At 41.1% G+C, this 14,677-nt stretch overlaps 1 protein-coding gene across 1 annotated transcript in view; it reads left to right on the top strand.

Moving 5' to 3' along the window:
- The first annotated feature begins 2,449 nt into the window (after positions 1–2,449).
- The window catches only part of col6a2 (collagen, type VI, alpha 2), a 41,406-nt gene continuing 29,178 nt past the window's right edge, over positions 2,450–14,677 (top strand). The window contains exons 1-7 of the mRNA XM_080726918.1: positions 2,450–2,625; positions 7,073–7,164; positions 8,267–8,367; positions 9,058–9,201; positions 9,481–9,843; positions 10,582–10,602; positions 10,714–10,779. Of these exons, the coding sequence (XP_080583044.1) occupies positions 7,089–7,164; positions 8,267–8,367; positions 9,058–9,201; positions 9,481–9,843; positions 10,582–10,602; positions 10,714–10,779 (771 nt within the window). The 5' untranslated portion in view covers positions 2,450–2,625; positions 7,073–7,088. The remainder of the gene's footprint in view (positions 2,626–7,072; positions 7,165–8,266; positions 8,368–9,057; positions 9,202–9,480; positions 9,844–10,581; positions 10,603–10,713; positions 10,780–14,677) is intronic.

The following is a 14,677-nucleotide window of genomic DNA, read 5'->3' as shown; positions in this document are numbered from 1 at the left end:
TCCGAATCCAGCATAATCAACAAACCTGAGACACTCAAGACACTCACACACACATGTGAAACTTTAGTCGTTGGCAGCAGATAGGCTACAACTTACTAGACAGAACACAACATCACACAGGCATGAAATACAGTATGTTCTACATGTACACAGCGCGCACGTGTGTTTGTATATGGACCTGTGATTCTTTTTTACAGCCGAGACCACCCACCCACCTCGAACGAGTGACACTCACACATACAAATACACAGACGGGCGTGCTCGCACAAACACGCGCATATAAACATGGAGACCTGGCTCATGGAGGGTCGTTTTGGTGTTTACATCTGAGTAAACTCCTTTCACTCTGTCTGCAAATTGCAACCAGACACAAGCAAGCACGGGTCCCCCTTCCAGTCCATGTGCGTGCGTGTGTGTGTGTGTGCGTGCCTGTGCATGAATACTTTATTTGGCCATTCAGCCTGCCATTAGTTGACTAGGGATCATGCCTACTATAATCTTGCACTTTGTATGTTTTTTTTCTATGAATAAGCTATAGCGTTTGGTGCCCAATTTGTATTAGCCTAATTGTATTTATAATTTTGTATGATTTGCATATGAGTGAACAAGGTGGGGGGGGGGGGAATGCATAGGCCTACTTATGCATGGAATTTAACAGAGAGATGAAGAAACATTATAGACCTATATGGACTAGGCCTAAAAAGTTTTTTTCCATTCTACTCTTTTTTATTAAGAGTATTAACTATCACCATATGTGTTTCATTACCATGTGAGCGCCAGTTCATTGACATGAAAGCGCTCCGCAAGCTCGACTTATGTTCCATATGTTCCGCTAAAGGGCCACATACATCTATGATAAAGTCACTATGCTAAACAAACCGGACAACCTGTCAGTTTATCCGTGACCCCCGCTGTTTGGATAGTTGCATGCACGCACGTTTAGTGCATGCAGTCAGACCCCGCCCCAATGGTGGAAATAAGTTCTGAAGCAGGCCTACATTTACTCAAGTACGTTACTCAGTGCTGTAGTCTACTTTATAGATCTTTTTTTATATACTTTTACTTTACTTGAGAGTAGACTAGGCCTATTTCCATTTTTCAGTATAGGAATATTTTACTCCACTATTAGCCTATGTCAGAGGTAAATAGTAGGCTACTTTTTCTTTATTATAGAACACTTATAGGCTAGTGCTACAAAACATTCTATATTTAGGCTATTCAAAAATAGCCAATCTAGGCCTATAATGTGTGGCATTGCCCATCGCCACACTTTTGACCTGAACATATACTACTTTTACCTATATAGGCCTACTCTTTTATTTACTTATTACTCAAATGAATACAGTGCATGCCTTTTATTGTAACAGAGTGGGCCTATTGTTACTTTTTACTGGGTATTTCACTTGAAAAAAAGAAAAAAAAATGTTGGCCATTTTACCCAGGCCTTTGTGAACACCCTGGACAGTTTTTAATTTGCTTGATTCAATATTTATATATTTGATATTAATTTTATCAGACACTCCCCATCCAGGGCCCATTCCTATACAAACCCATTGTAACTTCAAACTCCATTTTAACCATGATAGATTCATTAAAAACTAATACATGAGCTGCCCATGTTCGCTAACGTTTTTTATTGTATTACATTCTTTTCCATTTTTCCAGAAAATTATTAGAAATAAATGAAAAAAAAGAAGGGAAAAAAATTGAAAAAACACACGTAGGTAGTAGGGAGTCACCAGAAAAAAGATGGGTAATGTTTTTGATGAATCTATCATTAAAATGGAGTTTGAAGTTAGGAATGGGCCCTGAAATAACATTTATATCAAAGTCTAAATACTGAATTAAGCAAATTTAAAAAACTGTCCTGCGTGTTCACAAAAGCCTGAGTAGACAATAAAATGACCCAAAGTTTTTTTGAAAGTAGAATATCCCTTTAACAAGTAGGCCAGGACCCTCTCCCACCCACCCACGCACACACGCGCGCACACACACACACACACACACACACACACACACACACACACACACACACACACACACACACACACACACACACACACACACACACACACACACACACACACACACACACACACACACACACACACACACACACACACACACACACACACGCACACACACACACACACTCTCTCTCTCTCTCTCTCTCTCTCTCTCTCTCTCTCTCTCTCTCTCTCTCTCTCTCTCTCTCTCTCTCTCTCTCTCTCTTTCCCTCTACCTCCCTCCCCCCCTGCCTCCCCCCTGCCTCCCTCTCTCTCCCAGCATGCACGCGCGCACACGGACGCGCACATCGTCCTACGGATCCACGGCGCCTCCTAGCGGACGCTGCATGGCGAGCTGGCTGGCTGGGGCGCGCATACAGGAGGAGAGGAGGGAGGACTCACAGGTTCTCTTGCAGGGCTGGACGGCAGAGGAGAGCGAGCGAACGACTTCTCCTGCGGGAAGCATCCAGGACTTTTATTCAACATTTCTCCTCCGTTTCTTCCCCCCTCTGCTTTCATTTCTCGCCCCTCATTGTCCCGGAGATGAGGCAGTGAAGATCTGCGGACCATTCGACACGCTGTTCTGAAGTTGTCCCCCTCAAAAAAAAAGAGAGTTCGGGTAAGTTAGCAACACTTTTACGCGCAGCATATTTAGTGCTTCTCACATCTGTCTGTGTGTCTGCGCGTGTCTCTCGACCTCGCCATCTAAGCGCGCACGGTCTGATCTCACTGCAGTGAAGGAAACTGGAGAATTTCACGGATTTGAGCTTAAAACAGGTACACCGCCTTGATACTTGATAGCCAAGAAAAACACTCTGTATGTTGTTCAGTCATATTATGCAACAGCTGCATTTTACTCAATATATTTAAGCATGTAGGCCTACGGATGATGAGAAACACTGAAAATGTCAGTTTAGTATTCTGTCCCAGCCAGGAGTTGGGACAGTTCATGTTGTGAAGGTACCTCCGCAACCTAATGAGCTATTGCACTGGCTGTCCACTAGAGGGAAGCATAGTAAAGTGGCGAAGTTTGTCGTCTGTTGGCTGGTGGCCATAAGTCTGGCCTGGGGGTATCCCGTTGTCCAAGAGAGGGCTGCCCTGGCCTGGTCTATGATAACAGGATAGCCAGTAGCATTGGTGTTTGACCACCCAGCTGGTAAAGATGAAGAAAAGTATCTGTGGAGGAAGTAAAGTAGGCTAAAACTAAAGACAGTCACAGACAGCAAACCACATCAGAGAACTGCAGATGTGGCCCTTGAAGAGGTTTGAAACGAATCTGAGAAGTAGACTAATTAATTACATTTTCAGACTTTCATCAGGCCTGGAATTTCGTCATTTTAGGGGCAAGGCCACTTGGCCTTTGGTGTCGTCCATTTTTTGAGGGTACAAAGGCCAAATGCCAGGGCAGGAAGGCCATCAAATAAAACGAGATTTTAGTCCATTGAAAGAATTTGTTGAATCTAAGGGTTAGGGATGATAACCTAATCTGCAGTGAAATAGACAAATTATGGTATTTAGAATCTGATGAATCCATGCTCAGGCCCTGCACCAATCAAAGTCACTGGATTGGTTTAAAAATGGGAACTCGTTAAGATTTCAGAATCTCAACAAAAGACACTGGTGTCTACATGACAAGAAAGAGACATCGGTGTCTACTGTCTACATATTGACAAGAAAGAGGCAGAGGAGAATATGGTACAGTCAGCTGGGGCATCAAGGCCACTGTGGCCTCAGGTCATCGCCTTTGGTTTGAGGGGCACAAGGCCAAACTGAGGGGCAACGGTGGCCATGGCCTTCATGGCCTCCACAGTCTATTGGCCATTTCAATTAGTCTACTTTCAGATTCAGGGTGGAAAAGTCATGAAGATGTAGTGTCATCATGATAAATGGGGGTCCACCCTATGTTCCCCAGGTTCTATGTTCCCCACAGGTTAAAATGCACCAGGTTAGCATTCACCAGTGTTAGTTTTACTGAGGTTAGGGTTAGGGTTAAGGTTAGGTTTAGGTGGTAAATGGGGAACATTGAACCTGGGGAACATAGGTACGGTCCCGATAAATGATGAAGCTAACCATGTTTAGGTCATCAGTCAGTGCCTGATAACCTAAACATGGTTAACTTCATCATTTATCACGACACTACATCTTCATGACTATTCCATCCTGATTGGAGAGCTGTACGTTCAGCCAGTTTTAACAACATTTGGTTCAGGCCTCAGCAGTGTAAATGTTTTCAATTAATCTCTAGGCCTGCATATTCCATATTGGATCTCATCCACTTTTTTATATATATTTATTTTATTGTGTTATAGTTTGACAATTGTCTTCAACAAATTTGTAAGAGAGATGTAGTCCTATATCTCTTCGTGCTCTTTGTAGCATATATAAGAAAGTCTTTTTTGTTGTTGTTTTACTGCTACTTTCTTATGCATTACATAATTCGGGCAGCCATGTTTGCTCCCACTAGACAAAATGGCCTGAGGTTGTTCTGTTTAACCCAAACTGATGCCAGGTGTGAACTTCCACTCAGCTAGACCTGACTCACACTGAACAGATTAATCAACTTACCAGTCAGATCTTTTCTTTTTTGCCATTTCTTGCAGACAGTCAACTGAACTAACAGACATAATTTGACATTACATGTGGTTAGAGGATAATGTGCATAACATGTCATAGGCTATTATAACCAGTAAGATGCCTAAGGGCAAGCAACCTCGCCCTTGTCTTGGCCATGATGTTGGACCAGTTACCCATACTGTATATGGAGACCCCTGGTACCCATGGAGATCCATGTACTGTATTTGGAGATATGCTGTGAGACCCCAAACATATGCTTACTCAGTTATTCATTATGTGAAAGTCCTATGACATCTATGACATCTGACATCATACATACAATATATGGATTCTGTTGTGTGGTATGTGGCCGATGTTGCCTCCATATATGGGCATTCCCATATGTAGTCCTGTTAGATATGGGCTTAATATTTATGACATCAGGGATCTCCATATATGGGCATAAAAGGGATTCTGTTGTGGTTCCCCTGAAATCACAGTGATGTCAGAGCGTGATGTCAGAGTGGCAAACCCATAGACGTAAAAAAGCGTACACGGACAGACTTCCGGACGGACAGAGACTGGACTGGATGTGCATGGCTGTACTGGTATCATGTTTTTGTTCTGCCATGTGTTAAAGGGTATGCCTACATATATGAATCCTGCTAAATTTGGGGTTGAATTGGAGGGTGGGAGTGGCTAGCTTTATATTGAGAGAGATATTGTCTGGTATGGATGGATGGATGTTTTGTTTTGTCTTGTTTGTTCAATGTAATGTTATGTATGTAATGTAACATGTGTGCAATAAGGACCCCCTCTAAAATGAGATGATTCATCTCAATGGGTTTCATTCTTCCAATAAAGGTAACTAGCCTATACAGCCCCTTGGTGTGAAGCAGACAGACGCTTGTTGACGCCCATTTGTGATGTAAATCGCATCACAGGACAAAGCCGCCTACAGGCCAAAGTTTGGGGAAATATTTTAAACATTTGGGGATTATGAGAAGTAGAGACACATTTGAAGGTGATAAAGTTGATGTTGGGCAAGGTACATGCGTTATTGATTTTTGTATTATGTTTTTTAGACAATTGAACAACTGCTGAACGTGGAGTTACAGATGGAAACACACACAAACACACAAACACACAAACACACGGGGCGATTCTAATTAAGGTTGTGGGATATATACATGATGTGCCGTTTCTCATACTAAACTTATCTTACGTTTCTGCACATCATATTTGTTGACAACTTTTTAGATAATTAGTTTTAAATGATCCATTTCCCATCCCCTTTATTTTACTTAAAGGAGAATTCCGGTCTAAATGGCTTTCTTACCTTATTTTGTTCTTAATTTGTCTAAAAAAAAAACTCGTCCAGATGTTATTTTATAAAAAAATCACACTCGTGTGAACTGAGCGGTGGTGTGTGTGTGTGTGTGTGTGTGTGTGCGCCCCGTGTGTGTGTGTGTGTGTGTGTGTACCCGACCACAGCTCAAAACAGGAGCTGTGGGGCTTATGCAAATCCACTTATTCCATTGCTCCTAAATAAAATGTTTCTGTAATTATCTGCTGTTTATTAACACACTGTTGAGCTAAGATGCATATGTTACTCCAGGGTTAGGTTGTTGTGGAGATTCTGCCATAAAACGATTCATTCACGTTCTAAATCTTGTCTCGCGAGACTTCCGAATCATATTGGATCCAATATGCTTCGGAAGTCTCGCGAGAGGAGATTTAGAACATGACTGCATCGTTTTATGGCAGAATCTCAACACTCTGAAAAATACACAGATTTGCTTAAGCCAGTCGGTCGCCAAAATGGTCGCCAAAACAATGGACAATAATGCTTATTTTGATCAGATAACATAACGAAATTAACAACAAAACAAGGTAAGATAGCCATTTGGACCGGAATTCTCCTTTAGCGGACGACGCCACCCATTTTCAGCATATCTTCATATACGGTACATGGTCATCATTAATGCTCATTATAATATGGTAAAAGCAGGCTTTTTATTCCTGGAAAAATATCTGTCTGTTACATCAGCTGTGGTGATGTCGGTCTTCGTGTACTTTCTACTACTACGGACATATAGTGACATAGGGACATAGACATACACACAAAGCTAGACGTAGGAGCGGTTAGCACCGCAAAAAAATAAGAAATCTTGTTTGGAAAAAAGTTTCTAAAGTGTCCACATGCCACACAGCCCTCCTACAGGATGAGAGACAGACGTAGAAAATAATGGTACCATTTTTCTGACGAGTATAGAGGACCAATTATATGAAAATGGGTGAAGTAAAGTCGTCCTTTAATTTGCATTGTATGCTACCCTATCCTATCTGTCTTTTTCTCCCCCCCCCCCCCCCCCCCCCCCATCCCCACAAACCATCTCTTTTGTTTGAGTTTGAGAGAAAAGCTGAAATGGTAAATAAAGCAACAGGTGGACAGATGGATGTAATGCATCCTTCTTGACAGAGGAGTGTGCTGTTGTTCCCCTCTCTGTCAGGCAGGAGAGGAGGAAGATGCTGGGATTAGAGGTCGTCGCCCTGTGCCTGCTCTTTGGAACCCTGACCCAAGGCCAGGCCCCCACCTGTGCCAGTGAGTGCCATCCAGCTGTGGACACAGCATGTTTCAGTCCATCTCGTTACCGTGACTTTGCTCTTTAAAGGGATCCCTGGCTATTACGACAAATATGCCTAAATACATTATAATTGTCCTCTATAACTACAATGTAAAATTAAAAACACCATCAATATTTTATTCCTTCTTCTATAAATAGCTCATCTTTCACTCAATAGGGGAAATGCCTGTCGCAAGTTGATGATGTCATAAAACCATGTGTGGTCTATCCCTATGGAATTTATGGCATGCATGTGAAATAAAAACAAACGTAATACTTCCTATGGTTAATATGAGCATCAAATCAATATTTCAAATGTGTGTTTTTAATTTTACATTGTAGTTATAGAGGACAATTATAATGTATTAAGGCATATTTGTCGTTTTAGCCAGGGATCCTTTTGGCAGGGGTCTTCAACGTTTTCATGCCAAGGACCCCTTAGTCGAGAGAGTGATGAAGCAGGGACCCCCCACAACCCATAGATACCATATAGTTTCATCCGTCTGACAGCACAATCATCTGTGTATTTTGGGTTCATTTAAATTTGTGTTTCCAGATATTTAACCACTTGAACCATCAAAACGTAATAAACTTTACCTATCACTCTGTACTTAGTCTGCTCTTTTTTCCCCTCTTACACCAAACCTCTTTGCCAAAAATAGCCGATCTATAAGCTCACAACGCCTCGCAGAGCTTGTAGATCTGCTATTTTTGGCTAAAGTTCTCCGAATATGGACGTTAGGGTTCAAGTGGTTAATATAAAAAAGGAGAAAAAAAGTTTCTATCACACAAACATTTGGAGGACCCCCTGTAGTAACTCTGAGGACCCGCTAGGGATCCCGGACCCCCTGTTGAAGACCCCTGCTTTAAGGACCCATGGAATACAGTTCATAAGGAATAGGCATTGAACATTTCATTTAAATGTATTATGAGTGTGAATCTCTTGAAGTGTTACACAGATGTGTGTGTGTGTGTGTGTGTGTGTGTGTGTGTGTGTGTGTGTGTGTGTGCGTGCGTGCGTGCGTGCGTGCGTGCGTGCGTGCGTGCGTGCGTGCGTGCGTGCGCCTGTCTCCCTTCCAGAAAAGCATGAGTGTCCCATAGATATTTACTTCACCATCGATACATCAGAGACCATCGCTCTCCAAGAGTCACCGCCTGGAGCATTGGTGGAGAGCATCAAGGTACCTCATTTACCCCCACATCCCATTATTTAATTGAACAACTTAAAATAGAATAATTGAATATCAATAAACAATATTAAAAATGCCACCATTAAACCTTGACTTTGGTAGTTCCCTGCCACACTATTTTGCACGGATTGTGCACGAACCACGCGCATGTCGTCGTACAGATCCGATCACACAAAAAAAAGACCAAGTGTTCATACTGTATGCTACAAGCTCACTAGCTAGTGCAGAAATGCTGCAGGACGTGTGGCAATGTTGGATTAAAGGGGCCCCACCATTCTTTTCAAAATATATTTTTTATATAAATATTGGTCCATAATACGGTTTAATACAGGTTTTAGCCAAAACAACCACTCGGATATTTAAATTTCATGTTCTGTCTGTCTCTAATTCCAAGCCATTTCAGATGCAATACCAAAATGCCCTTTGTTGGCAACGGGGCGCTGTCTTTGGGCTAAAATTGGAACGATACAGAGAAGATTAGCATATGGTACCACGATGAAAACCCCCAAAAAATTAAATTCATGGTGGGGCCACTTTAAATGAAATAAAACGATTATCTCGGGAATCTCGGGTTGGGACAGCCAATTGAATGAGTTAATATACATCAATAAATGTGAGACAGCGCTGCTACTATACTGACCCATTTACAACCATGTGTGCTTGTTTGTGTCTGTATTCTAGGACTTCACAGTGCAGTTTGCACAGCGCCTAGAAGATGCTGAATACAAAGGTTTGGTTAATATCCGTTGGTCCATTGGTGGTCTGCACTTCTCCCAGAAACAGGAAGTGTTCGCCCGCCTAGGACCCAAGGATGCCTTCATTCAGGTGACTGACCGAGACCGTAAACATTGTTTGGTTATTTAAATGAGTGGTTCCTAAAGTGGGGTCAGGGGACCCCCAGAGGTCCTTGAGGGGGTTCCAAGGGGTTTCCAGACAAATCTGTCAATTACTTTTGTGATTAATGGAATAATTGAGAAGTGTTCTTTTATATTTTATAAAAAGATATACGTATATAATAATAAACTACCTAAGCCATATGTTATACTTTGTCACACAACAGTGTCATGCATAAATAGTTAAAATAATCCATTCTACCTATCCCAGGGCGTTAGGGGAATCAAGTACCTGGGTAAGGGAACCTACATCGACTGCGCCCTCACCAACATGACCCAGGAAATGCATCGCATGCCCGCCGATCCCCAAGCCCTGCGGTTCGCCGTGGTCATCACTGACGGCCACGTGACGGGAAACCCGTGCGGCGGCATCAAGGTGGCGGCGGAGAGGGCGCGCGACGAGGGCGTCAGGATGTTCGTGGTGGCAGCGTCCAGGAACATTGACGAGATCGGCCTGAGAGACATCGCCAACTCGCCCGCCATGGTCTACAGGAGTGAATTCATGGCCGTGGACCTGAGCTCAGGCAGAGCGGTCATCCACACCGACACCATCAACCGCATCATCCACACCATGGTAACGCACACTCACCCAGGGTTATTATAGATAACTAAAAACTAGCGAAATAATGAAAACTGGAATAAAAGATAAATAAATAAAAGTTAACTGAAATAAAAACGTGGCTTTGCAAAATAGAGAACTGATGGAAACTGTATTGTGTGTTTAAAAATCAATAGGTATATGACATACAATATGTACATATTGTATATCATATACCTACAGTATAGCTGAAAATAGTTGATCTACAACACGTCACTATGCGTTGCGTAGTGAGATCTGTTGTGTAGATCTGCTATTTTCAAAAGGTTTCTGAGCTTAACACACAGCGGATTGGTAATTTTAACCACTTAAGCCCCTTAAAGTGCAATTCATACTCCTTCTGACATCGGGGTTAGGACAAGTTCAACTATAGAAAAAAAAAGGATTTCTGAGTTCAGAATAAGTACCGGTAGGTCGGGAGAGGCTTATTGTCGACTTTCATAAAGCCTACTATAATTTCTGGTACGATGAATTGCGAAAATAGAAGATCTACAAGCTCACATAATATAATTCGTTGTGAGCTTGTCGATCGACTAATTTGGCTATTTTGGAATTTAAGAAAAATAGTAAACATGTTTGAAATAAATATTGTCGCCTCTTAATAAAAAAATAAAATAAAATACAGACCCCCAGGGTAAAAGTGCTTACCGGTAATTCTGTTTATAACTTTTGTGTATCTGACATTAAATCTTTTCTTTTCCTTTCTTCTGACAGCAACATATGGCGTACACAGAGGTAAGATGGAACATCATCTGTTTTTGTTGTTTTCATGTATTCTTTCTATCTTTCTATATTGTGACTTGCATATTCGGTCATGCAGTGTAATTAGTAACCTTTCTTCTACAGTGTTACAAGGTCTCCTGCTTGGAGACAGCAGGGCCAGATGGTCCAAAAGGCCACAGGGGACAGAAAGTGAGTGTCACACACACACACACACGCACGCACGCACGCACACACACACACACACACACACACACACACACACACACACACACACACACACACACACACACACACACACACACACACACTTACAGTTTTTCACAACCACTTCAGACATATTTTCACATTGCTCATTGGCATGGAACATTCAAAATGGTCAGCACTTATTCCATTGTGCGTCAATATCTCAGTTTCATTTTAGATTGATAGGTCGAAATGACAATACGGTGATGAAAATACTACTGGAACATTCAATTGGATCGCCCACACTGTAAAATCCTTAGTGTTAATCTAAGCCTTACAGGTCCTTTAATATTGCTGTAACAAGTACTTGATATATGTTTCAATATAGTCCTTTTTTATTCTATTATAGGGAGAAAAGTAGAAACATATGAGACACTGTTCTTTGTTCTTTAGAGTTGTACTAAACTTTGTGGTACTATTCAAATTAAAAATAGAGACCTGGGAGGATGGAACACATTCTGAACGATAACATTAGAATATACATGGTCAGCAGCAGTAACAGAGGATATACTATAGTTACAAAATACAGTAAAATCATAATTCCTGCACTTCAGAAGTTCACTTCAAGTATAAAAACAGGAACAGATTGAGAAGGCCACTGTTGCGCAGCCTAGACACACGCAAACACACACACACGCAAACACACACACACGCAAACACACACACACGCACACACACACACACACACACACACACACACACACACACACACACACACACACACACACACAGAGTATAGCTGCTCTAATTCACCGCTCCACTTTGAACCGATGGTTTGATTTCTTAGTTTAATCCATTCTGATTGGCAACTATTGGCGTTCAAATTTTGCAGGAGGTGCCCATTTTGCACAAAATGCCACAAATCATGAACACTTTAGTGTGGGGAAAAAAAACACTCCCAGTAGGCCTAGGAAGAACAGCCACCCCAAACTTTTCAAGTCTCGTGGTGGCGCTATAAGAGGTTGCGTCACGTTTTGGCCCATAACTTTGGCCCACAACTCCCCACATTGGCCTGGCCCTGACCATTTATTTGAGTACATGATGTAAGACTACATATTCTGCCATTTAGTGTTTTCTTTACTATAGATTTTGTCCAAAACTCTTATGTAGCAGTAGTAGTCAGAATCTTTAGATTCCAGTCTGATTGGGTTCGATTGACAGTGTTTGCGAGCCTTGGGTAGCGCTCCGAGGCGCTGCATTGTTCATTTTCATCACGCCAGTAACTTCTCATCCACATCACAGCAGTGGATGTTTTAATTCACATTGAGGAAAGAATCTTCTGGATTGGCGAATCCAGGCATGGTATTGGTCTGCTGTGATGTCATTATTACACACATTGTCCATTGTCCATGGCCTGGGGGAAAGTGCCCCAAAGTCACAATGCGATAATAAATGCAGAGACATGCCTAAATTTCGGCGTACGCCAATAGTTTGATCTGCACCATGTTGATAAATGAGGGCCCAGGAGCCTTGACAGAATCCCAGATATGATTGGAAGACTTATGGCTGCAACATTGCCAAGCACATCAACACTTTCAATTGCATGCTGCTGTCGGTCAAACAGCAGATGTCATTTCTGGCCACAAACATAACAGACCACAGCCAGCTCTTGTTGAGCACTAAAGGACTCGATCCCTGCCACCGGTATTTGGTCTTATCTCAATTTTGCAGGGTAAACAAAGAACACATTCAGTCTCTGTTTGGCCCATTACACAAAAATGATAAATCATTTCTGTGTAATGGGCACAAAAGTGGTGAACATTCTTCAATGTGTTACTCATTTCAAAAGAAATAGCCTATAGTAAAATGTATAACACATAACCTTTCAAGAACAGTAATTCATTACCTATTTTTAGCTGGTCAGCAGGACCAGCTCTTTAAACAGATTACATTGTCCTGAGACATTCAGGGGACCTATTTGCCGATTGGCTGTCCATGTCACATGGTCACCGAGCTCATGATCCATTGGCCAGGCCCTCCAGATCTGTACTGCTGTAATGACATATTTTGTCCAGCAGGGAGCACCATTCCTTCACACTGAGGCGGTGCCTGTGGCCAGCCTGCTTGTGATAAATGAAACAGAAGAAAAGAGAGGTCTATACTTGAGTAAAAGTACAAAAGTATTGGCATCAAAGTACAAAATGTTTGTATGATTGCTTGTAGATCGGCTATCATTCTTTGATTTTCACAAGTCATTGTTGACATCATCATCCATTTAAGCTTTATAATTAGCTTCATACTAACATTAACATTATTTTTCTTCTTTCAATTCTAAACGTAGAGATTAGGTTATGAAAGGAAGGTGATTAGGTGATGAAAACTAGCAAAACTATAGCAGCCATTCACTTTAATCAACGCGATGCATCCAATGTAATTGTGATGAGGATGTCAAACAAACGTTAATCACGTCGTATTTAATTATACTTCATCTGTTACAGATGATTGTCCAAATAAACCGTACGTTATTTAAACTGTGAGCCATTTATAGACAATATGCAGTGTTGCCCTGGGCATCGTTGTAGGCTGTAGTAGGTGATGTGTCACACCATCTGCATACCATCTGCATTAACATATGAACTGAACGAGTATGCAAGTTGTCAATGATTTAACTCTATGACCATGATATGGGCTTTGGTGTGAAGTCATGAAAATATCGTACCCTACACAATTTACAAAAGCAACACAAAGTACATTCATTGATGAGCTGCTTCTTCCTGTCATCTGATCAGTGTCCACACAGTAGATTAATTCGAGTTGCATTTTAATATCAAATGAAACAGAGCAAAAACGATGTGCTGAATGAACCAATGCGAGTCTTTGAGAATTACAGTTAGTATCTTCACAAATAATGAGCACATTTCTAGAGACACGGTAACACATTCATTGTACTAAATGACAAGAAAGCATATATTTAGAACGATATGTAGCAGTGAAATACCACAAGATTTTGGAAAATGCCTACAATCAATACACTTATTTGAACACCTTGGTTACATTAAGTTCTGCATAATGCGTACTTTCTGCTTTTGGTACATTTCAATACAAATACTTTTTATACTTGTACTCAAGTAAATTTTGAATACAAGTCTTCCACTTGTATGATACTTAAGTAAAGAATGCGAGTACTTTTCCCACTACTGCCTAATAAGCATGCTAGTTTTAGTAAAATCAGACATCACAGATAGATTTATAGAGTAATAGGCTATATGGCAACTGTAAACTTAGCAGGAGTCCTCCAGGCTATGGGGGAAAGTAGCTGTTGGAAAAAGTACTCAAATGTTTTACACTTGTTTTTTTTAAAGTATCTTAAAAGTATCAATACTGCACTGTAGATGTACTCAGTTATAAGTAAAAGTCACACACACACACACACACACACACACACACACACACACACACACACACACACACACACACACACACACACACACACACACACACACATACATACACGGGGGGGGGAGTGACAAAATTCATAGATCTAGAACACAGACTTCATAGATATAGAACACAGAATATGTACAGTACAGTACAGTGAGGTACAGTATACAGTACAGTAAAGTACAGTAAGGTAATACGCAGTTATTACTGTTGTTTGAGCACGCCCGAGTTTTTTCAAAACTTTTTTTTTCCAAAAAACATTTTTTTCCAAAACTTTTCTTTTTTCAAAAAACTTTTTTTTTTTTTTTTTCAAAAAACATTTTTTTTTTCATCTGACCAGCTTATATATTGACTGTGTCAATTCTTGTTTTTTACACACTCATCTCTTGAATCTCTCTCCTTCCCAAAAAACAATTGAAAATTGGCTTGCTTAAAGTAAAATATAGGCTACAATTTCAGGGGT

This window comes from Nannobrachium achirus (assembly GCF_963921795.1).
Source record: "Nannobrachium achirus genome assembly, chromosome: 5".
In the NCBI taxonomy this organism is placed as follows: domain Eukaryota; kingdom Metazoa; phylum Chordata; class Actinopteri; order Myctophiformes; family Myctophidae; genus Nannobrachium; species Nannobrachium achirus.
Note: the sequence above shows the minus strand (reverse complement) of the source record. Positions and strands in the feature narration are given on the sequence as shown.